Raw genomic sequence first — 26,436 nt, 5'->3', positions numbered from 1 at the left:
ATTTGGTCATGACTTACCAACATTTCACCTTTTCCACAGGAATTTTCCATACTCTGATCTGTCCAAAATCAATTTTTAAAAAGTTTAAGCAACAACCAACAGCACATTTGAGCTGACAGGGTTGAAATGGTTTTCTACTACTGTAAAACACTGCTGTAATCTTTTTCTCCAGAAGGGAAACTCAAAAGACTGAACTCTGAAACTTGATATGTACACAATCTATAATAAAAGTAGTACATGGCTTTCCAAAAATATTAACAGTTTAGCTAGTTAACAAAGTTGGTAATGTCTATGTGCCTGTACAGGCTCTGAGAACCTTCACTAGTCACAGGCACTGCAGAACTTAAAATCCCCTTCTACTCTCTGGCTACTCCTACCCTGCACATTAGAATTTTTTGTTATGCAGTTTCTTTAAAAAGTCAGTCAACACTGAGGCAATATACTTTTTAATGACAGTTTGCAGTCCCTTACTCATTACCTTTCAACTGAAAACTGATCGAGGAATTTTACTCAAATTCTCAAAAAAAAAATTTGGTAAGTCCAAGCATGGAAAAATGTGGAGACCACTAGGTAACGCTGAAGACAGGTATAAGTATTTGGAAACAGAAGGTCACAATAGAAACTCTATGTGCTATCTGCATCCTCGATAATAAAATACTGTAAAACTGTATCCAAAAGGAGGAAGTATGTTTAGATATATAGTATATCCACAGTCAACACGACAGTTTATTTATAGTTTTTTTAATAAATGTATTTCTATAAAGCAAGCTTTAGTTACTAAGGCAACAGCCCACAAGCTGAAGGTAAATTCTACATCAGAATTCTTTTGCTTCTGCAGCAGTCCACCACTGAATTCAGTGACAGACTGGAAATTAGGCTTCAAATCTTCCTTAATAAGGAAGATTATACCAAATTTAATATCTGAGTAACGTAAAGTATAACTGTGTTATTTTGATGTGTCAACACTATGCTGCCCTACCCGCAATTTTCAGTGTTTCACGAATGTTAGTGTTGACAACATAAATGCATCTTATATAACTATTCAATTCCCTCCATGATAAATTCAGATTCTACATGAAACAAGCTTAAGTATTAAAAGCTTATGTTTAATTTGACTTTTCAAATTACTGTTCTGATAGACAACCAAAGTGACCAGATTACAAAAGTAAGTCCATTTGCCAGAAAAACCTTAGATCATCACCAGCATTCTGATGGGACAGCAGCAATCAGTCTATTAGCTGCAGCCCAATGCAATTAAGAACTTTATATGCTGTAATTAACATGCAGACTAGCACTTGAAAGCAAATGTGTAGCTAATGCAGAGCATGAGGCACTCATGTTTGTGTTCACAGCTGGAAACTGTACTTGAGATTTGTTGTGCATTACTCAGCCAAACTTTACAGGTGGTTTTCAAGCATAGCTCCCCAACCCGCCTTCTACTTGTAAATTTAAAGCTAAATTATTGCATAATGTGACAGACATGAATTACAATGGCAAGGTCTGCAAAGTAATTCTCTCAAATTGACTGCTTGTACATGCAGAAGTTCTTATTTTGTATAGTATGAAATCAAAGTTCAGAGCTTTCCCTCTGCAATGACCACTGTCGTACTTTGTCCCCTTCATGTTAACATTTTCACTCTGATATAGTTTACCAATGTAAACAAGGTTATATAGGGCTGCAAGTTCAGGCAGCAGCCCACCAGCATGAGCTTCTTTTATCTACTTTTGTGGCCCTCAGTTTAGTCCCACCATACCAAAAGAATTCTGGTGAATGGAACAATAGGGCAGGGGGAGATCAGAGCTACAAGACAATGGAGTGAAAGCAAGTCATGTGAAAGAACAGAGGAAAAAATATTTTTAAAGTGACAACAGAAAAAAAAAAAAAAGAAAAACCAACAAAAAATCTGAGCGGCTACAGCTATAATGGAAGGATATAATACAAGGAACCTGGAGTCAATAAAAGGGGCAATGTGTCAACCCATCCCAAAAGGGGCTTGGACAAACACAATTAATTGACAAGATTCAAAATATTTGCTTATTTTACGACTGAAGTTAACATAAAAGAGCTAAATCTTACCCAGCCTCTAGCAAGTGCCATTTTGTAGGACAGAAAGCAAAGTGAGCTAAGTCCTATCTTCTCACAAACACAGACACACATGCCTGCCAAGTTCTCATCACAGACCCCATGTTTGCAGCAGGCTGTCTTCTCTTAGTGAACTGTGGCAGAACTTTGTCCTTCTGGGCACAAGGGGGAACTGGGAGAAGGCACTGAAGGACTATCAGCACTCAAATGGTTTAGCCTTTTTGCTTACTGCAAAATGGGCAGTTTATCCATCAGTTCAAGTGTAAGGAGCATGCAGGCTTTAGCCTATACCCCAGGATAGGCTAGCTAGCCCAGTTTAAAAGCAGCAAACTTGGGTCAGAGGTTGTGTGTGTGGACAGGAGCTAGGTTAGGCACAACACCCTAGTAAGAGTCCAGTTTAATTAAACTTCACTCCTACCGGGTAAAAATGCAATGGAAATCTGTGCTCTATAATTCAACAAACACAAAGCTCTCCTCATGGAAACATACCATTCTGAGATGAGAGAAAAAATGAAAAATGTCTAATAAAGCTGCTCATTTAGGAGACTCAGATTCCATGTTTCTTGGTGGGATAAGAGAACCAAACTGGATGGGTAGAAAAAATAAAAACTGATTCAAGTGTTTACCTTAACTACAGCACAGCAAGCTACAGAAGTTGAACAGCTGAGGCTTCCACATGTATTTCTTCGCTAATATTTGTTTTTGCATGTTTAAAACATCTTTCTCTACAAACTTTCCAATTTTTTTAGCTACTCTAATTCTGCCTCCAACACAGCACCCAAACTACTATTACAAAACATGAATAAGAACTTGTCTACACTTAAAACGTGATGCTGCATCGCTGTAGTGCTTCAGTGAAGATGCTACCTATGCTGATGGGAAGGCTTCTTCCATTGGCGCAGTACTCCACCTCTCCAAGGCAGTAACTGGTCGAAAGGAAAATTCTCCAGTCAACCGAGAGCTGTTTACACCAGACGTTGAGTCAATTTAACTTCATCACTTAGTTGGGTGTATTTATGTCACTTAGGGGTCTGAAAAATCCACACTCCTAATTTCCTAATATAGACCAGACCTAACCAAAAAAAAAAGCATTTAGAAAGCAGGGCTTCAAGTTCTAGTAGTGCCGAAGAGTATATGAAATGAATTTGCTTTATAAGCTTATATCAAAGATGAGAACCAGTTTTCTAAAAATGTGATCAAAACATGCCCCAAGAGCAAGACTTCATATATCATTTTAAGTAGGAAGGCATTTTATGAATGAATGCTTGAACAGATAAACAGAGAAGTTCAGACAAACACAAGGGTATCTACATTAATTAAAAAAAAAAAATCAGCAGGCAGTCAATGAAAGCAGCTTTTGTTAAATCTGACACAAATTTCTGTTTCCTCAACTGGTAGTGCACTAGTACTTCAATTTCCATATTGTAAAGAAAATGGCTTCTTCAATAAACCCAAGTGAATCAGGGAATAAATGTAAGAAAATGCTGAAAAATAAGCTTAAAACTGTAGTTAGTGGCTTAATTTTTCAAAGTGACTAGCAATTTACAGTATCTAATTTGAGACACCATTAAGGAGTCTGCTTTTCAGAGGGTGGGTGCCCACTTTCTGAAAGTCAGGTCCCTTAAAGGTGGCCACCCAAAAAATTGACTAGTCCATTTGAAAATTTCAACCAGTATTTTTACCTTACATCTCAGAGGTTCCCAAACTGATCTATAACGGGAGACTATACTAGGAGTAGAGTATAGTTGTTATATAATAGCTTGTATGCTACTATCCCACTTATTTACTTGAGGATGCCTCATAATTAGGGCTCAGTCTGTGTCACAGAGATCACGGAAGTCACAGATTCTGTGACTTCTGCAGCAGCCAGTGTGGCTGATCCCAGGGGCAGCTGCTCAGGCGGCCCTGGGGACAGCCACACCGGCCACCGCTGTAGTGGCTTCACAGCCAGCCACTTGGGTGGCCCCCAGCAGCTGGTGCTGCTGACCCCACCCCCTCCCCAGCAGCATCTGGGCCCAGGTCCCCCAGAGCAGTGGCCCTCCAGCTGCAATTTAGTCATGGGTATTTATAGTTCAAGTCATGGACAGGTCACAGGTCGTGAATTTTTGTTTATTGCCTGTGACCTGTCCATAACTTGAACTATAAATACCCATGACTAAATCGTAGCTTTACTCATAATTAAAGTTAAAAACTGTTTGATGCTGAATTTTAAAAATGCTCTGAAATTCACTTTCATCATAAGACAAGTCTGAAAACTGGTGTGCCAGCTGGGGGTAGACAGTAGAGTTTGTGATGCAAATTTGGGTCTATCTGGTCAAGAGGTCCCCAAGATACAGCCCCAAAAGTAACCCATTGTTACAGCGTGGCAAGCTACACAGGGAGGAACAGCGGAGTGCTGTCACACTGAGAGTACCCTATTCCTACACAAGAAAACCAGCCATATTCTCCATACCAATCAGCACTCCTATTCATGCACTCCAACAGATCTTCACTGTACTCTCTGCAGCACTACTGATTGGAGGATACTTGCTGCTTGTTGGAAGAGGTCACCTTGGACAGACAGGCTGATGGATGAGTAACTACATGTCCTAAGAGTGTAACATGATGTAGCACAGTGTGGAAAGCAACACCCTAAAGACTGGTCTACACTACAGCTGTAAGTCAACCTAAGTTAATTTACGTAACTGAAGTAGTGTATGTAACTGAAGTTGACATAACTTAGGTCAACTACTCTGCAGTGTGTTGACAGGAGATGCTCCCCATCAACTTATCTTACCCTTCTCGGGGAGCTGAAGTACAGAAGTTGATGGGAAAGCACTCTACCACCAACTTAGCAGTTCTTCACCAGATCCACTAAATCGACACCACTGCATCAATCGCAGCTCAGCCGATCTAAACACAAGTGTAGACATGCCCTTAGTCTGCATTTCCTGATTTTTTTTAGCATTTGTTTTGGTGTTTAGTAGGATTCTAATGTACGTGCAAGGGGGACCTTAGCTCCATACGCCCTAGTTTTTCAACTGAGCTGGAGGAATTAAACTCATATTTGGGAACAGCATGGGGAGCACAGCAGATTGTTGAGGGCCTGCTGCCTTAACTCCATGGTAAGTAACCTTAACTGCATGTGAAAGAGTATACCGATGCTTCACTCAGGATCACGGGCCCTAGTTTACTGAATCGGGGAAATTTGGGTGGTTGTTCAACATTTGTACAGAGAGACTAAAAAAAAGTCAGCACTCAGATTACAAGCTAGGGCCCCAATCTTCCAGATATTTACACATTTGTAACTTTACTACCATTGACGTCACTGGGACTACCCCTGCTAATAAACTTAAGCACATGCATAAGTGCTTGCAGGATGAAGGTCTAGGATGGTAACATGCAATAAGTAAAATCAGAATAAAATCAGGACATTTTACATCTTTAGTCCTATAAAATGAGCCACAAGCACTTCAAGTGGTCAGGCCCTCCATTCTACATCCATTAAAAAGATGTCAGCTGCCACCACTGAGTGCACCCCGAAACTATGCTGGTTATTGGTTCAGTAACAGCAGCAAAACAGTTATATTTTTCTTTGGAATTTTTACTCAAGTACTGACAAGAACCAACTCTGCTTAGCTTATGAGATCAGACAATATCACAGCTTGCAGTGGTACAGCTACAGGCTTATCAGGTTTTGTCCAACAGCAAACAAACAGTCTTAAAACGGAGAAATCAAACTGAATTTCACTGAAACATTGGAGTCCAGAGAGGACTGCAATAAAGAAATAATTATTTGCAAACTGATTTGTTAGTGTCTATCAGTAAATATTCAATGAAGCCCTGAATCTGGGCCACATGTAGCAACAGATTACATTTTGAACTGAAAGGTATTGAGAGCTATGAGGATTGCCTGTCCAAATCTAAAAACACAAAGCCACAAGAGGAATATTTTGCCAGATTTTATGAACTAGATGGGCTTCCCAATCATTTCTATAATTTAAACCCATAACACAATTATATAGATCTTCACTTTTATGAAAACTTTAAAGTACCCATATATAATAAGGAATGATGAAATCATCTAAGACACTTAAGGAAAATTAATGATTTAGAAAGAACCAAGTCAAATTCAACACTACAGTCAAACCAATTTCTCAATTTGTAAGAAATCCCATGCCAGGAGACATCAACCTGTTGCACTTAAAGATGAGCCACTGGCTGTTGGTAGTAGTAACACTGGCATCTTCTTTCAAGATTCCAGCATAATAAGACATTCTTCCTCAATTCTCAAGTACAATATCCCTTGCTCGCAATTTATTGATCCAAAAACTCGTTTGTATATTTACTGTAGCTTTACAGTCTTATAAAGAAATATGAAAACTGAAGAGGGAATTGATCACTAATAAAGTTTCCAAGCTCCGTAATATATGAAGTATGCTAAATACATCAAGTAGTATTTTCCTTCTCTCCATATTAGACAGAGGTCTTGGAATTTCTGTATGAATAGCAGAAAACAGTTCTCACAAGATGAAATCTATAATGATGTTTAATAATGAAGAAACCATGTTTCATCACCATTTCTTATTCAATTAAATTAGTGATTAAAGATATTGTGAAATGTTTCAGTTTCAAAATGGATGCTGTGGTGGAACATTCACTAGATATTTTAAGTGTCAATTACTTTCTAGACAGAGTAAATGGCCCTCTAAAGACCACGCAAAATAGCTGTTGATCATTAAAACAAATGTTAGTTGGCCATTAAAACATTGCTTTTGTTTGTATTGTTCTAATTCAAAAATGCCTGAAAAATATATTTTTTTTCCAAAGTAAGTAAAGCAGGAGAGGTTGAATTTTAAAAGGAATGAAAGGATTTTAATGTAAACCCCTTATAAACTATCTACATAATTGCTAGTGTAATGCTATACTTAACTAGGGAAACTTCATCCACTCGGCTAAACAGACTTGAATTAACATCCATAGGAATTCAAAGGTGATATGTGGCTTCTGGAGGAAGTCATGATATATGATTACAAGAAGAATACAGTCACAAGAAACAAAAAAATTGAACAGCACAACAGATTTCAAAGTGAATTCTTACCTTATGTCCAAGTCTTCATGAACACAAAACAGCTAACTTACTGTTTTGCTTTAAAAAAAAAAAAAGAAAAAGAAAAAAGTCCTACATTTTGATTATGTATTTCTTCAAAAGTGAGGACTTTTTCAAATGATTTTTCTTTGTTTGAGAGTGAATAGGTCTGTACAGAATGTAAGAGTAAATGCTCATGTTTGCATCAGCAGGGCAGAATCCCATCAAGTTTTCCTCTTTTTTCTATAGATGTTAATCACTACTATGATTCAGTAACATTAGTGACATCAGAGGCATACCTATCTTTCTATAAGGATGAGACCTTGATGCATAAAAAAGCTGATTCTTCGAAAGATGTGAAATTATATGGTATTTAAGGATGTAAGGTTACAAACCAAGCCGGAGAGAAAGGACTGAACTGTAACTATTGCTCCTTAAAAGTCTTCTAGAACAGTGGTTCTCAACCAGGAGTATATGTACGCCTAGGGGTACTCAAAGGTCTTCAAGGGAGTACTCAACTCATCTATATCAGCGTTTCTCAACCTGGAGGTTGCACCCCCAGGGTGGTTTTGGCTGAGATCTAGGGAGGCTGCAAGTGCAGGGCCAGCAGTAGGTGGTGGCAAGTAGGGCAATGGCTCAGGGCCCCATGCCACAGGGGGCCACATGAAGTTAAGTTACATGCTTCATCCCTGGTGGTGGGGCTTAGACTTCAGACAAGGCTCACAAATGAAAAACAGGCTCAAGTATAATATTTATATTCCAATCCATTTATTTTATAATTATATGGTAAAAATGAGAAAGTAAGCAATTTTTCAGTTACAGTGTGCTGTGACTCTTGTATTTTCATGTCTGATTTTGTAAGCAAGTAGCTTTTAAGTGAGATGAAACTTGCAGTACGCAAGAAAAATCAGGTTTCAGAGTAGCAGCCGTGTTAGTCTATATCCGCAAAAAGAAAAGGAGGACTTGTGGCACCTTAGAGACTCACAAATTTATTTGAGCACAAGCTTTGGTGAGCTACAGCTCACTTCATCGGATGCCTAAAAGTGGCAATTCTTCAACAACAACAACAACAAAAACCTATAAAAGCTATAAATCACATGAACAGTTTGACAGTTTCTGGTCATGCCAGCTGTCCGTTGACTGGAGCAGACTATTATGTTGTAGTGTAAAATGTAAGAGTGCCAGAACCTAGATTAGCTGCAGAGTATTGTATACATCAACTGTTAGAGGAAACAGAGTAGCAGTTGTGTTAGTCTGTATCCGCAAAAAGAAAAGGAGGACTTGTGGCACCTTAGAGACTAACACATTTATTTGAGCATAAGCTTTCGTGAGCTACAGCTCACTTCATGGGATGCATTCAGTGGAAAATACAGTGGGGAGATTTTATATACACAGAGAACATGAAACAATGGGTTTTACCATACACACTGTAACAAGAGTGATCAGGTAAGGTGAGCTATTACCAGCAGGAGAGCAGGTGGAGGGGGGGAGATAAGGTGGGCCATTTCCAGCAGTTGACAAGAATATGTGAGGAACAGTTGGGGGTGGGGGGGGGGAATAAACATGGGGAAATAATTTTACTTTGTGTAATGACACATCCACTCCCAGTCTTTATTCAAGCCTAAGTTAATTGTATCCAGTTTACAAATTAATTCCAATTCAGCAGTCTCTCATTATAAGGGATACAGTAGTCCTGAAAGGTTGAGAACCACTGTTCTAGATCAGGAGTTATTACAACTGTCACCAAAAGCATCAATTTTGGCTAGTGACAAATCCAAAGAGCTTGTTTTATGGGGGGGAGGGGGAGGAAACCAACACTGAACTCTAGTCATAGAGCTCAGATGTTAGAGATTAACTGTACTGAAACTAGATTTTGCCAGATTCAAATCAAAATTTACAATCCATACCCTTGTAGATACTCATTTTAACAAATTTCCCATTACTTTTATGAAAAAAAAAAATTCTGTAGTAGTGCCATTGAAGGAGCAGCATCAAGAATATTTTGACCAGAGATTATCAACATACATGAGGTTTTCTTCATGAAGCTAATTTCAAAAGTATCATTTTAATAAAATTTGGATGAACACTTTCTGACCAGCAAAATTTTGACAAGGAAGAATTTCAGTTTAAAGCTACCGAAGCAAATTAAAAATAACAGATTGTAAGTACTAATTAAATCCGTTTCATGTAAAGAATCTATCAATATCTATTATTTTCATATAATCATGTTCACACCTTCTTTTCTACCTCTTTTTGGTATGCTGCTTCTGAGATATGGGCAGATGATATACCAGGGTGATTCTGGTCTTAAAGTGCACTTCTACTCTTAAAGCACAGTAATTTTAAAAAGCAAACCTTGTTCCAATACCATTGTGTCAGTAACTCCATAAAAGATTTGTTCCTTTTACAAGTAAAAGATTGGATTACTAGAAAAAAGCACTCGCCCAGAGATCTCACAACTAAGCTAGATTTTTTCCATGTCATACTTCACAGGTAAGACAATTTGGCAGGTATAAATGTACCTTCAATTACACCAGTGGGAGGGAGTGAAGAGAGTCTAGCTGTTAAGTCACTGGACTGTGACTCTGTAGATTTGGGATAAATTCTGTCACATGGCCATGGACTCTGCCATAGACTTCTTATGTGACCCTGTGGGTAAGTCATTTATCTATTGTGTGCCTTACTTCCTTATCTACAAAATGGGAAGTAAGGTATTATTCCTTTTTCATAGGTGTGTTGTCCATTAAAGTCTATGAATGATTGTGAGGTGCTCACATATTACTATGATGAGGGCAATACAAGTGCTTGAAAAGACTTCTGTGCAAGCCTACTAATCGCCAACAAAAAAACACAGGTTTTACCAGCAGCCAAATTTTACCTATAAACTGGGCAAATTTGATACAGTCATATAGAGAGTAACACCTGATCCCATTTCTACAGGATCACTTTTCAAAGTGGAATTTCACTTTAAATATTCGTTTTCAGTCTCTGAAACAAATGACATCGTAAGAAGGATTTTAAAGTAGTAATTAGATTAAACTGTGAGGAAAATAAACTGACTTTAAGTTATTCAATCTTCTACCCTACTACTTTGTGTCCTAAAACTGTGGATCTTTGGGAGATGAGCTGATCAAATACAGATTGTAATTCATCTCTAACTACAAAATCGTAGAATCTTGAAACACTATAGATTCAAAGGACAGAAAGGACCACTGGGTTCATCTAGTCGGACCTCCTGTATAACACAGGCTCTAGGAATTATTTTGGGGAAGTTCGTGGCATACCTATTAGAAAAACATTCAATCTTGGTCTAAAATTGTCAGTGATGGCTAATCCACCACAACCCTTGGTAAATTGTTCCAATCATTAATTAATCTCACAATTAAAAATGTATGCCTTATTTCCAGTCTGAATTTCTCTAGCTTCAACTTCCAGCCATTGTATCTTGTTATAGTTTTCTCTGCTAGGTTGAAGAGCTCATTATTAAATATTTATTCCCCACAGATACGTATAGACTAATCAAGTCATCCCTTAACCTCCTCTTTGTTAAGATAAACAGACTGAGCTCATTGAGTCTATAACTACACCTCTACCCAGATATGATGCAGTCCGATATAACGCGAATTCAGATATAATGCGGTAAAGCAGAGCTCCAGGGAGCGGGGCTGCTTTACCTCATTATATCCAAATTCACGTTACTGCAAGTGGTTCCTCTGAGCGCCCCCTTTACTTGCCGCGGCCTCCCCACCCCAGCTCACCTCCGCTCCGCCTCCTCCCCTGTGCACGCTGCCACAGCTCCGCTTCTCCGCGCCGTGCGCCCCCCCCCCGCTTCCTTCCAGGCTTCCCGCGCCAAACAGCTGATGGGGGGGGGGGAGAAGCGGAGCGGCGGCAGCACGCTCAGGGGAGGAGGCGGAGGCAGAGAGGAGGTGAGCTGGGGCGGGGAGCGGTTCCTCTCCCTACCCCGATATAAGGCGGTCTCACCTGTAAGACTAAGATTTTTTGGTTCCCGAGGACCATGTTATATCGGGGTAGAGGTATATGAGGCAGGTTTTCTAATCCTTTAATCATTCCAATTTATCAACATCCACCTCGAATTGTGGGCCCAGAACTCGACAGTATTCCAGCAGCGGTTGCACCAAATATTGCACCAAATAACCTCTCCACTATTACTTGAGACTCCCCTGTTTATGCACACACTATATCCAACATTTTACACAGATACTTTTCCGCACAGTTTTACAAGTATCAAAAAATTTCAAGAACTATTCCCCTCTAAGAACTCCTTTAATGCCTTATCTAAATGCATCAGTTGCACCAGTTTAATTTAAATTAGTTTTAAAAACAGATTTATAGATAAGCTAGGGTAAAAGGCTTTATGGACATTTATTTCCATTTCAACCAGAATTTAGTTTCAATTTAGATTAAACTGATTTGAGTTAAATTTTAAACTAAACAGACAAACAAACCTGGTTTAAACCAAAGTAAAACCTGGTTAAAACAAAAATAAGAGCATCTGTCTTCTGCATCAGTATCACAAAATCAACTTAAAAATCACACCTTATGGTGAACCAGTGCAGCTTTCTCATGTAGACAAGCTGCAAGAGTACCTCCAAGAAGCTCCCAAGGATATCTGCAGGAAACATCTTGCTCCTCATCTCACCTACAGGTACCCCATTTTCCCAAGAAGGATCTGGGCTCAGGGACTGGGGTGGATGCTACCTGTTTCTCACAGATTTACTGCTAAAGCAGACAACAGGGACCAGAGGGGAGTGCACCTTTAGCATTTTGCTTGGAGGGGGGAAGATGACTACTGCTAACAGCAAGAACTCTAAGTAGGTAATCTAGCAGACCTCAACTTGGAACAGGAAGAGAGCCAGACAATGGTCTTACCAAAGAGATTGATGGGAAACTAATGACTTGTTATCAGTTTATACGTTTTCAAAGCTATCTAGCTAAGAGAGGTCTAAACCCTTAAATGAAAGCTTTGTTTAGGAACAGCAGAACTTGTAATGTTCATCCGATCACACCTCTAAAATACGTTATTTAGTAGACAAAGATTCTCTCAATTGACAAAACTTTTATACTCCAACTCAGTGAAAATAATTTGCTGCAATAACTCTTGAGAATTAGCAGACACAAGTTAGATTTTTTGTATCAAGTTTCTTTTAATGAACGAGACAGTCAAACAAATCTGGAACTGTGGGGAAAAAATGATCAGACTCTGAAAAACTAAAACTGCTCAATTAACCTCACTTTCCAAACAAAAAGTTTATGCTCTGATCAAATAATCAACCCATGTCAGACTATTTTGAATCCACACAGAGCCCACTGTAGCAGGAGTGGGCCTCAATCTACACATGTGAGCAGTTTTTTGTATTAAAAAAATCTTTCTGGGAAGGGATGAGTTCGTGCACAGGAACACACTGTTCACATAAAACTCACATTTACAATGAAAACCGTATCAAAACCACAACTCTGAAGTCAGTAACTCCAACAGTTGGGAGGAAAAAATCCAGAAGAATTGGATTACACAAGCTCTTCACCCAAAGGGTTTTGAAGAGGACCTATTCAACAGGAAAAAAATCCTTGGGTAGGAAGCACTATGGCAAAGGCAAAATTAACAACCAACATCTTGGATGACAGAAGTAATAGTGGATATTTTTAAATTACTTAATCCCTACAGATGACACAACAAAGCAAAAGCTGTACAGTCATTTTGGTAAGGTGACAAGTGTGTGTCACCCAGCGACTGGACAACAGAAAAATCTGCACAGCAATAATGCCCAACAGGAACAAAAAATACGCCTAGTGACAGCACCATTCACTGAAGCCAATTAACTGCCAAAAACAAATACCTTTCTTTGAAGAAAAATGCCTGTACTATGCCTGGAAGTAAGATACATTAGAATTACAGAGCTATCAATCTGTGGTTTAATTCAGAATGACTTTTCAGGTAAGAAGCACTAAAGAACAACGGACTAGACTTCCAACTTTTAGGATAGCTTTTAGGGTGGTTGCTCTTAAAGACTGAACATAAATAGAGAAAACGTGGGCCAACACAGACAGCACAATTATCAGCAGTTATAGATACTGAATTCTGCGACTGGTAAATCTGCAACAGTGTTGTCAGCATCTCTTTGGGTCTTTTTTCCCCCTCTCACAGAGGTACAGCAAAGAACAGGTAACTCCAAAGTAACCTAGATTTCATGTAAAATGCTATTTAGTTAGACCCAAATTATAGTTCCTATATGCACTCAATCAAAAAACAACCCTTGAAAAGTTTACCAAACATCTATTAGCCAGAGGTAGATACAGACAAGGCTGGAAGAGAAGTCTAATGTCAGTGACCTGGTGAGAAGCCCAGACCTCTCTACCATTACCGGTAAAGCTGAAAGTTTCTACTGGAATACTGGAGTTTCTACTGGAGTACACCCTGCTGTAGGGTCCTATTTTTTGTATCAGCCTCTGGTTAACAGGTGCCTGATAAATTTGAACCCTTAACCTCTTCAAGCTGCTAGAAAGGAAAAAGATTTCTGTTACCTTCTCCGTCCAGATGTTCCCAGCTACCAAGCAAGGGGTAGAGGTCTGTGTGAACAGGACTAAACACTTTTCCTTCACTCTGTCCTCTCCCAAAGCCACTAGACTACAGCAAGGAGGAGAGTTTCTGCAACTTTCCCTCAGTCAGCCTGTTTTAGGTGGTCCTCCCTCATTAATAACATTAATGTGAACCTCTGATGCTGTTCACAGCTTTAAAACATAATTCTTGACACCCTCCAGTTATGCATAGTTTTCAGAATAGCAGAAGTTAAAATGACCTGTCTTGTGAATTTCACTGTGCAGATGTTTTGAGAAAATCTATGAGCAGTAACAGAAACTGGAACCAACTTTAGCTTCAGAACGACAATGTGGAATCATTCCACATTTGGGAGATTCTTTGCAATCCTAAGTTTTTGGTTTTCAATGAAGGCTTAAGTTCTGCCAATATTGATTGGATCTCACCCTCCAACACACTCATCAGGAAAAAAGCCTCTCACTTGCCTGAGGTGAATTTCAAGCCAAGTCATTCTGTGAACAAACAATATTTCAACCAGGGTGCATGCACATCAGACTAAAATGATTTCTTGTCAGATAAACAGAAAGTTAGTATAATTTTAGTTCTACCATTATTTTCTGTACTAGTACCGACAACTACGGACAGGAGAGTTCCAATTTCATTGGGGACTTGATAATATTTAACAGAAGTGGCTAGAGACAATTGCTCTGTTTTCCTATTTTAAAAAAACATTAAAATGTGTATTACGATGAATACAGGACCATGGGAAAACACACAACACTTTAATGCACCATAAAAACAGATGCTTTTTTTAAAAAAAGGTACTCTCTTTGGTGTTGATGAAAACTTTCATTAACACCAAATAAAGTGTGTAAAGTGACCTAAGCACTAGACTAATGGCATTTTTAGGTTGGTACTATCAGCATATCTACACTAGAAATGTTAAGTCAACCTATGGGAGCTCGATTTACAACCACCACAGTAATTACTGTGGCGGTTTATGTCCACACTACCCCTCTTTCTGTCAGTGGAGCACATCCTCGCCGGGAGTGCTTCCACCAACTTAAGTGAAGCAATGTGAGGGGCCGAGAGCCTGGGCATTCAGCACCACAGGCAGCTCCCTCCCAGGAGCCCAGCTGCACCCATCCGGCTCCCCGCTGGGAGCCCAGGTACTGTCTGGAGTCTCCCAGCCCCTGTGATGAGCAGGAGCCACCCTGACTTCAGGCACAGAACTCCACTCCTGGAGCCCTGCTGTGGTGGGGAGCAGAGAGCCCAGAGAGGCAACTGGGCTCCCAGAGACAGTGATCCAGGGGGAGAGAGAGAAGGAGCAGCCATAAGCCTCAATGCAGTACCAGGGCTCCCTGCTGGAAGCAGGAAGCCTTCACACAGCAATCCAGCTGGCAGAGGGGGAGCCTAGGCAGCAGCTGCACTGGGAGCCAAGAGGCAGGTGGCCTCCGAAGGGGGCAAGTGCAGCTCTGCTAGGAGCCATGAAATTGGCAAGTATGACAGTCAACAGCAGAAGTAAATAAGTGTCTACATGGACACTGCATCGCTCTAACTACACCGACATAAGCCCTATGGCTCTCGTGGAGGTGGAGATATTATGTCAGTGTAGTAGGGTACTTACATCGGCGGGAGCAAGGCTGTAGTGTGCACAATGACATAACTAGGTTGACATAAGCTGCCTTACGTCAACCTCCCTGTAGTGCAGACCTAGAGTATGAATAAAGAGGCTTCTACACTGTGCTTCTTACACTAGAGAAAGGAAACATTTCTCTTCCCACTGTAATTTTATTGTGAAAAGTTAAGGAATCTGTTACAATTCACCGAGCAAAAGACACAGCAAGTCTTAAAGTTAGTGTTATAGTACAGGACACCTCAAAGTAGTTAGGTATAGTGAAATTTCACAACCTTTCAATTCATTTAGTCTACTGACTATGGTTCCCATTTCAAAACAGGCAAAAACATGCAAAGTAAGTTCTTCGGTTTCAGAAGCATTTTGTGACCCATAGGAAAAAAGCAAAATCAACGCAATTTGCTGGCTTTTGCCAACTCAATTAGATCTTGCGTATTTTCTAAAACTTTATATTAATGAAATAAGACAATGTAGTTCAAAGCTTCACCACAAAATGCCTGTAAAACTGTACGGCAACGAAGGGATTTAATCAATATTTCCATGACTATTTTGGTATGCTGGCACTATGTACAACTTTCTACAGCAAATTTATATATGCAGCAAAAATAAAAATACACTTGTAAAAACTTGAGTCAAGATCCCTTTGTTCAAGATCAATATACCTTAGATTTTTTTGAACTGTTTTTAAGTTCAGATTTTTAAAAAGCTTTTGACAAATCAGCATTTCAAACATGAGAACTATTCCAATACTACTAACATGAAGGGACTGACGACATGCTTACTGAAGTTCTCTTAACATATCTGGCCATTAACTAGGTGAGGAACACAGAGGTTCTGCAGAGCAAAAAGGCAGAATAGCAGGTCAGAGTTGGTACACGGAAAGCCCTGGAGACAGTTCTCTCCTCAGTGAGAAATAGCCCTATTCAGCTGGGAACCAGTCATGGTGGGTTTTTGTAGCAAGGATGAACAGGTATGTATTTTAGAGCAAAAAATGCCACATTTTTTTCTGCTGTTTGATCATTCCTGGACCTCTTCCCATAGACAAGTGGATTTCTTTTTGTAGATTTCAGGAATTTGAACTACTGTTTTTAAACTACAGAAGGTTTGCAAAATGTGTCATTACACAAGAGCTTAACTAACCGTAACCAAAACTACTACATTATACAACTTCCAAAGTAAATCATCAAAACACTTGTTTTTCCCAACAACAAATGGGGGGGAGTTTACCTTACAAAAATAAGTTATGTGATTTGGAAGCTGAAGTTCTAAGAGCTGACAACTTTCCTATTTTATAAAAATACTAATTTATTAATATATATACTTTGGTTTTTAAAACAGACTGAAGACATTTCACCAGAACAAGAACATACTTCTATGATATTCTCCCAGTTTAATATCCACTTCATGTGCAACATGAGCAAAAATACTGAAACAGTAGCGTATCATCTCTCCCAATGACACCATAAAAAAGAAAATGAAGATAATCAATCCTACTCAATGTAAAAATAAAATGCAGCTGTCCCTTGAGTATGTGCTCTTTTAAAGAGCGATATTTGTGTACACCAACATTTTTTAAAAATTTACTACTACTACTGCCAAAATGTAAGTTCCAAAGTATCAGATTGCTGAGTCCTGACATTCAGTACCAGTTCAGCCTTCCCCACCAAAATGCTATTTTAGCAGAATAAGAAAACACCACGCATGTGCACGCGCGCACACACACAGAGCAATCCTCTGTACTCTGATACTGGAACTTTTCCCCAGGAGATGCTTGTGAAACTTGTATAAAAGTTTGACTCTATTAAAAAAAAATACACAACAGTGTATTTCGTTGGATTACTACTTCCATCAAGAGTGAACCTACAGCACGTGGAGCCACAAGATGCCTTGCAGAGGTTAACATCACACTTCAGTAAAATTAGCTTCTCTTGCCCAAAACTGCCACCAGTAAAGAGACAGAAACACACAATATACTCCCTGCTGGCTTTGCATAGTTTTAACCACAGGAATCATACCTGAAGATTTATTCAGCAATTTAAAGTTAAGACAGCTAAATGATAAGAGCAGAGAGAACAGGAGAGGAAATAGGAAACAAAACAATAAAAGGAGAGAACCCAAATGTAAACTGGCACCAAACAGTTAACGAGTTTTTCTTCTTAGGGGAAAAAAAAACTGAGAATACTATGAGGCAGTTTTCAAGTCTGAGGTCAGGGGAGACAGTTTAGTACCAGAGGCATGAGGAAAAGGAGAACACTGGTAGTAGAGAATGTTGCATATTTGCTCCTGCAGCTATAGATCTAGCAGTGGGCAACTCCCTGGAAACCACCTGCTTCTCTCCCTGTTTCTTCAGACTAGAGCCCTGCGTGGATACTCAAATGTGTATCTGCATCCAATCCGCAATCTGCAAAGATTATTTGCAGATATCTGGTCCAGGGAGAGCTGCGTGTGCAGCTGTGGGGAGCCCACACAGAATCGCGGACCCTCCACCTGCCCTCAGCCGGACGGTGAGCCTGGGGTGCAGAGACATGGCCTGGGGCTGATGTCAAACACGCTCTCCCTCCCCTCCCCATGAGCAGCTGGAGATTCTGCCGCAGCTCCCCACCGGGCTCTTAATGTGGAAAGGCTGTGGCTTTAAGCCACCCCCTTCATGGCCAGAGCTGGGTTGGGGAGAGCTGCACTGGCAGCTGTGGGGAGCCACGGCAGACCCTCCACCTGCCCTGGGTGGGGAACCCAAGCAGCCCCCCACCCAGTGTCCCTGCCCTGGGCAGGTAGAAAGACCCAGGCTCCCCACAGCTGTCAGCATGGCTCTCCCAGACCCATCTCTGACCAAGGGGTGTTGGGGGGGGGCTGCTTGGAGCCACAGCCCGGCCATGGTAAGAATCGGGCGGGCAACTGTGCAGAGCCGCGGCGGACTCTCCACCTGCCCCGGGCAGGGAGTCTGAACAGCACCCACCCAGTGTCCCTACCCCACAGCTCCTCCACCCAGGGCAGGTGGAGGGACCCAGGCTCCTCGAAGTTGCCACCGTGGATCTCCCTGACTCAGCTCTGGTCGGAGATCCAGAGGGGAGAGGGCTTGGAGCCACAGCGCAGCCATGGTAAGGAGCAGGGTGGGCAGCTGTGAGGAGCTGTGGTGAATCCTCCCCTTGCCCTGGGCATGGGGCCCAAGTAGCCCCCCCACCAGTGTCCTTGCCCCCCAGGCCTCCCGCCCAGAGCAGGTGGAGGATCTGTGCCTGCAGTTCCTCACAGTTGCCTGCTCAGCTCTTACCATAAGAGACATGCACAGAAATGGCCCATGGCTATAAAGCAGATACCCACGGATTTGCAGGGCTCTATTTCAGACTGCTACAAGAACAGCTCACAGGTACAGGGCTGCAGTCTCAAGCAGTAGCCCATACGTCCATGCTTCTCTCCTTTGCAAGCACACAGGCTAGAAACAAACTGAGAAAGCTTGAATTCTGCAGAAATGAAGGAGCCATCAATCACCAGGGAATGCTTTTTAAATACCTCTGGCAAGAAAATTTAGCAAGACCTGTTTATAACCAGTATTAAGAGATTACTTCCCTTTTTCAAAGGGTAAAAGGGACTTACACACTCAGCATATTATAGCTAACTGCTAGAATTACCTAAATAATGCATTAAAATAAAACTCAGAGAAATTCAAATTTTACTGAATTTCAAGAAAAAAATCTATAATCAATTTATTAAAAGTATTAAAAATACTGACTACTTTGGATAACCTGCATGAATTTCGAAAGTGAACAGTTCTAGACACATTTTCATCTTCATCTAACCATTTGTTACATCATAGCTTAACAACTGCTTTTCAAAGACAGTGAACTTCAAAACCAGTAATTTTTTTTTTTTTTTTAAATGTAGTTTCAGGACTGTCACCTGACTATGGTTTTACAATCACATTTTTCTAGTTTTAAAAAAGGTCTCTCCCTTGTTATGTGAAAGACCCACACAGAAGGGAAAACTAATTGACCATACAAGATATCCATTTAAACTTATTTGGGGATGGTAGGGAGGAAACAAGCCAAAATAGGGAAAGAAGAGGTTAAAAATATTTAGAGAAGTTAGATTTAGTCAAGTTGGCAGGCCCTGATGAAATTCACCCTAGGGTACATAAGGAACTAGCTGAAGCAATCTTGGAAACATTAATGATTATTTTTGAGAACTCATGGAGGACAGTAGAGGTCCAGAGGGCTGGAGAAAGGCACAAACACTACTTATCTTTAAAAAGGGGACCAAAGAGGACCAGTCAGCCTAACTTCAATACCTGAAAAGATACTGGTACAAAATATCAATTTGTAAGCACTAGAGGATAAAATGATAGTAACTAATAGCCAACATGTTTGCCAAGAACAAATCATGCCAAACTAACTAATTTCTTTTTCTGACAGGGTTACTGGGGAAGTGGATAAGGGGGAAACCTTGATTTTAGTAAAGCTTTTAAAACAGTCATATATGAAAAGGAGTATTTGTGGCACCTTACAGACTAACAAATTTATCTGAGCATAAGCTTTCGTGAGCTACAGCTCACTTCATCGGATGCATCCGATGAAGTGAGCTGTAGCTCACGAAAGCTTATGCTCAAATAAATTTGTTAGTCTCTAAGGTGCCACAAGTACTCCTTTTCTTTTTACGAATACAGACTAACACGGCTGCTACTCTGAAACCAGTCATATATGACATTCTCATAAGCAAACTAGGGAGGTAAAGTACAACCAGGTGGGTGAAAAACTGGCTGAAAGGCCATACTCAGAGTAGTTACCAATGGTTCATTGTCCATCTGGGAGGTAATGTCTAGTGGGGTTCCGCAAGAGCCAGTCCTGCGTCTGCTACTATTCGTTTTCATTAATTACTAGGAAAGTGGTGAGGAGAGTTTATACAATTTGCATATGACACCAAGTTCAGAGGAGCTGCAATAACTTCGGAGAACAGGACTGGAATTCAAAATGGAATTCAAGTCAGAGAACTGGTCTGAAATCAACATGATAAAATTCAGTAAAGGCACGTACAAACAGAAAACATGGGAGTTAATAGTGGATTTCAAATTGAATGAGACAAAAACGTGATGCAGCTGCAAAAAAAGGCTAATATTCTGGGTTGTATTAACAGTGATATGGTATGTAAGACACAGGAAGCAACTGTTGTCCCAATCTACTCAGTGCTAGTGAGGACTCAGCTGCAGTATGGTGTCCAGTTTCGGGCTCCATAGCTTAAAAAAAAATAAAGATATGGACAAATTAGAGATGGTCCAGAGAGCAACAAAAGTGATAAAAGGCTTAGAAAATTAGTATGTTTAGTCTTCAGAAAAGACGACTCCGGAGAGAACCTGGTAGCAATTGTCAAATATGTTAAGGGCGGTTATAAAAGAGGACAGTTATCGATTGTTCTCCATGTTGACCGAAGGTAGGACAAGAAGCAATCCGCTTAATTTGCAAAAAGGGAGACTGAGGTTAGACAGAAAAAACTATCCTTATAGTTAGAAAGTTAAGTTCTAGAACAGGCTTTCAAGTGAGATTGTGGAATCCCCGTCACTGGAGATTTTTAAGAACAGGTTAGACAAACTGTCAGGAATGGTGTAGGTATACTTCGTCCTGCCTCTGCATGAGGGGCTGGACTAGATGATCTCTTGAGGTCCCTTCCAGACCTATATTTCTATGATTCTATGAAGTGCAATCAAAAACAGAGTAAAAGTGAAAAAAATAAGGATGGGTTTTTCCCCCCCCACACACACACAGTACCATCAGTGTTAATTATAATAAGAATAGGTTAAAAAAAATGTGTTTTTTCAAGCTGAAAATGTCCCTTAGCAGTATCAGAAAATAAATGTTATGATATACAATAGAAAGTTTTCCCACAGGACTAAAAATTCAGGGAACTGAATTTGATTGGCCCAGAACAGATGTTTGTAAAAGTTGACTGGTCTTGGAAGCCTTTTGTATTCAATCTACCAAATAATCATTTTTGCAACCAACTTCCACATACTCTTAACAACCGATATCTCAAGAATTGCTGGAGTCAGAAATTAAATCTTTATACTATTTGAAGGCTGAGAGAATTTACAGCCTTTGAAGCGTTTCCTAGACCACCCACCCTCTCGCTGATAATCACATAGACTTCTCTTCCCTTCCCATCTGTGACTGGGCAGCATCCTAAAGACACTGCTTCCACTGTAGATTAAAAAAATACTTCTCTAACATTTACTGCTTTTAATGTATTGAGTTTATTGAACGCTGTCTACTTTTTCCCCCATTTCCTTATTCCCTTGCACACATGCATTGCTGCCATCAGGTTTCTATCAGTCTGCCTACACCTTGGTTTTCTTCTCATCTGCATTTACAGCCCAGCACCTACTCTTCTCTCCCAAGATGGTGAATGCCCACGTCACCAGCTGCTCACTTCCTTTCCTCCATAGCAATGGACCCCAAGAAGGTAAGCTGGCTCCTAGTTTCCAGCTGTTTCAATAGATATATAGTGTCTTTTTGCAATGCATCTCCTAGACTCTTGGTAGACAAGGGAAGCCAGCAGCCTGCGACATATCAGCTCTTGGCAAAAGCTCCACAAACCCATCTAGAAACTCTTGTAAAATATTCCATTTTAGCTTTGATGGTTATTGTCGGTCCCCTCTGTTCAGTCATGATTTAGTTTGTTTGGCATTTTATATTATTGAATATATCTCATTCTGCTGTTTAGAACAATAATTTCTTATATCTAAAATTCTTCCAGTCTGTTTAAGTTCACAAGTCACTAAACATAATCAACATTAAGTATTCCCATCCAACTTCAGTGAAGTTTTAGTATCTAGACAATATCTATTGAATCAGTCTGTGAAGGGAAAAAATGTAGTACTGTGAAGGGAAAAAATGTAGTACATGATCTAAAAGGTTTCATGTTGTATATACTAATATTGTATATACAATATTTGAACTGTCATCTATTCACCTGTACACTAAGAACATGACAAAAAGCAAACAGATTTTCACAGATCCTCATAAAGCTAGGCATAGCAGAATGCCGGAGATCATTTCCTATCAACTAATACCTGCATTGAGATAGATTTGGAGTACACATGGGCAAAACTGAACTCCTTATCTAAACTCAAATTCTGCCTCCTTACATTTTCCATCATTGATGACAATACCACCATGCTCCCGATCACTCAGGTATGACCTGGAAGTGATTTTTCACAACATCCCTAGATCAAGGGAGGAGTTTTAAAATCTTGCAATTTCTTTTCTCTGTTTTAAGTTCAGATCTTTTCTTCCCATTCCCGCTTCTAAAGTACCCACCAGGCTTCATTATCTCCCCCTCCAGGACTCTGAAAATACAACTGCTAGGATCATTTTCCTTGCCCGTTAGCCTGGCCTGCCCTGACACACACATTTTGAATCCTTCCATTGATTTCCCCCCTTTTCCACTAGGTCAAATTCAAGTTTCTTCCCCTCGCCTTCAAGACTCTTCATGGCTATCTCTTCCCTGCCAACAATGCTAGCTTTAACTGCTCACCTCCCTCAGGCTGGCTGTTCCTAAGCATGGAATCCCCTCCTGGAACTGATAGATAACCCCACAAGACCCACATCTGTTACTTCTAAAGAAACTGCTCAACAAATAATAGATTATGGGCTGTATGCTATAGTTATTTTGTGCACTGCTTGTCACCATAGATTTTAAGTTCTTCAGGACAGGGACTATGTCTCCACGCGTGGGGACCTGAATACAAACACAAGATAATAATTTAGCCACTTCACGGTGAATATCTGCTTTTATTCTGTCACCCTCCAACAATTTTATTTTATTTTTTTTAACTAATGGATGCACAGTCACATCACTTCCACTACCATTGGTAGTGTAGCCAAATTTTTATGCTGCATGTTTAAAGGTGGATATATTTTAGTGTAGCCTGTGTGTGACTTTCCTTGGGCGATAAGAGGAGAGAGTATGTCAAAAGCCTGCAATAACCCTCATAAAGTTTATTCTATTGCCAGAAAGACTGAATACTCAACCTAATATAAAAACATGCTTTAGTCGTATTATATCATATTATACGTTTGGGGTTTTTTTGGTATCACTATAATCACATAAATTAGAAACCAATATAGTTACAGTGGTAAAACCTTCTACCGCAGATGCGGTTATATACCAGTACAAAGGTGCTTATATCCGTACATCTTATTTCAGGAATAAGCTTTATTGATATGTGTATAACTGTATCCCTACTAGATGGTTGTACCATTTTGTCTATATTGGTCTCTAAACCAATACAATAATACCGGCACAAACAAAAAACAAAAAAACCCTGTGTATAGATAAGCCCTTAATAAAGTTAGGTCAATTTTTGCTTTACCACAAAATACTGGACCAGATTCAGGACTGAATAAATTCAAAAACATCAGCACACTGTACCACTTAGTCATCTGTTTTGCTCAAAGAAGAACTGGAAACTAGGAGAGTGAAAATTGAAGTGATTTTTAAAACTAACTTTAAAAGCAGAGGAATGGGTGAGTTTAGGCTTCTAGTTTAACGTTTAAAACTCCAGTGTTGCGTGGTGCATGTTGTTGGGTTTTTTGTTTGTTTTTTAAACAAAACTTAAAAGTTAATGAGAAAAAATCATGGGAGTATTTCCATACAACTAAATCATTAAGATGTAGTCATTCCCTTGCAGTAGTTCCAATCAAAACACTCCAACACCACAATAATGAAACGGACTAGAAAATGAATAAATACAAAAGTGAAACCAGTCTATTTTCACTGTCTAAACTAAGAAATGCAAAGAATAAACACATTCAAAATAATGGAGAGGAAAATGACATTATTAATTTTACTTCAGTTAATAGTCCTAGGTCCTATTAGCATTTAGTAAAGTTTTTTTTTTTGTTCTTTTTTTAAAAACATGCTGTCTAACTTGACAATAACTACCCATTTAAATAAAATACAGTATGTTCTCAGTAAGTTTTCTGTAACCCTGAAATTGGGAGATATATAGGAAGTACTGAGATAACTTTACTTCTGTACTGGTATAATTAGTGACATACTGGAACAATCAGCACTATATTTTAATGCAATTATAGTACACACTAACCTGTATTTAAAATCAGGTAGCCCGTTACATTTATTGGGCATTATGGACATGGATGTAACAGCAACACCCAGTCAAGAAGTTCCAGTTGTGTTCCAACACCTAATTCCAATTAATAAAAATTATACGAGTATCCCATACATCTTAATGGTGTCAAAGTAAAATAAATGCAGTTTAAATCTTTGTATAAACTATTTCAGAGCACAGATTTATCTGCATAAGTAGGCTCTGCCAGTTCATTCTATGTACTTTGCTTTACTGGTCACAATTTAACATTGTTTCACTCAATTACGCTATTTTTATGGACTGTAAGCTAGACATGATTTCTGAATACATAAATAATTGTTAGGTTTTTTTTATAACAAAATCACTTCAGTCTATTTCATTTTGTGTCATTTAATAAACACTGTTTATTCTGAAGGGCTCACATTCACTTACGCAAACATTTAGGACTACTTATTACACATACTAAAAATACACTATATATATATATATATATATATAAAACCTTTATTAATCATAATACACTGAATTTTTCACTCCATGAAGGAAGGGGGGAAGGAGAGAAGAGACGAAGTAGCCGCCATCTGTTCCCTTTAGATATTCCAGTATGTATACTACATTATCCCTCAACACCACTGTATACATCCATGAGGCCCTGCATCAACCACCATTCAGTCCAGGGGGACTTGAACTTATTTCTCCTACTTTTACACACAGAGAGAATGTGTTCAATACTCAAATACCATCCCCACCCCCTGAAGTGCTCCTATATTGGACCCTGATCCTCCAAACATTTACACATGTGCTTACCTTCACTGTGGTAAGTCCCATGGAAATCAATGGAACTACTCAGGGTAGTAAAAAGTTAAGAAAAAAAGTATTTGAAGGATCAGTGCCTTAGGGAGCAATTAAGTAGAACCAGAAACTAAATCCAGTCTCTTGAATGGCAGTGTAGAACAGAAGCTTATCAGGCTGGCAAAGAACTTCATATACCATGTATGGAAGTGCAACTTTTAAAAAAACAGCACATCAAAAAAGAAAAAGATTAATCCAAGTTAACCTGTGAGCATTTTCTTATGCTCCAAACACATTATGAGTAATTTAAACAACTGAACAACAGAAGACAGACTAATAGTAACTGGAACTCTGATGCTTCAAAGTCTTTAGAAGAATAAGTAAAAACATATTTTATGAAAAAAGTCTAAAATGTAATCTAATTAAGGTATTACCATATACGGCTCTTTCCAAGGCCTTTAGAAGTGAGCTCGAAAATGCAACAATACAAAAAAAATTAAATTTATTTAATCTCTTGGTGGCTTTATTGAAAACAACTACTTTTTGGAAGCATGAAAGAATTAGTTCAGTTTAAAAGACCCAGGGCAATTACCTCCAGTGGAACTGATCACTATATTTTGGTCTTAGTGCAGTCTTCTCACCATGGTGTAAGGCATGTCATTTAATGTAAAGTTGTGGTCATGACAGTTGTAACTGTTTCACTTGTTACTTCAATAAAATGTAATTTAGATTACTACTGCTTAAATAAAAGTCAATTAAAAACAACTCACCTCCATCCCTCTCTCTAACTCTGTGAGCATGCACACTTTTTGCTTTACTGTGCCCTGTGCTGTCACCATATTTGTTTTCAGGACTATCAGACCGCCGCAACATTTTATTTGGTGGTGAAGGATCTGTGGTGTCTCGCATCTTGTCATGACGGTGATCACCACCACTGGGGTGACTCTTTGATGAGTATTTAAGAGTCTGGAAGAGATGAGAATATGTTTTTAATTGGATTTCATTTTTGTAGCAGTTAATATTACTTCCAACTAATACAAATTCTAAATTTACAAGATATTTAAAACTTTTCCACTTTCTAGTGTAAATTTTAGTGATAAAATTATTTCTAAGGTATATCTTAGTGACATAGCAGCAATTTAGGAAGACAAGTAGCATAAGGCTTCCCAATTTTAATTATCCATCTACAGTAAGAAATTCTGTTCTTATTTAG

The 26,436-nt window shown here is 39.4% G+C and overlaps 1 protein-coding gene across 2 annotated transcripts in view; it reads right to left on the bottom strand.

The window, feature by feature from the left end:
* WAC (WW domain containing adaptor with coiled-coil) overlaps positions 1-26,436 on the bottom strand; it is a 118,391-nt gene that overhangs the window by 90,234 nt on the left and 1,721 nt on the right. For both annotated transcript variants that reach the window (XM_075125952.1, XM_048837780.2), the window contains exon 3: positions 25,994-26,189. In XM_075125952.1, the coding sequence (XP_074982053.1) occupies positions 25,994-26,189 (196 nt within the window). The remainder of the gene's footprint in view (positions 1-25,993; positions 26,190-26,436) is intronic.

This window comes from Caretta caretta, chromosome 2, assembly GCF_965140235.1.
Source record: "Caretta caretta isolate rCarCar2 chromosome 2, rCarCar1.hap1, whole genome shotgun sequence".
NCBI classification, from domain to species: domain Eukaryota; kingdom Metazoa; phylum Chordata; order Testudines; family Cheloniidae; genus Caretta; species Caretta caretta.
This window is presented reverse-complemented; position numbering and strand designations above follow the sequence as displayed.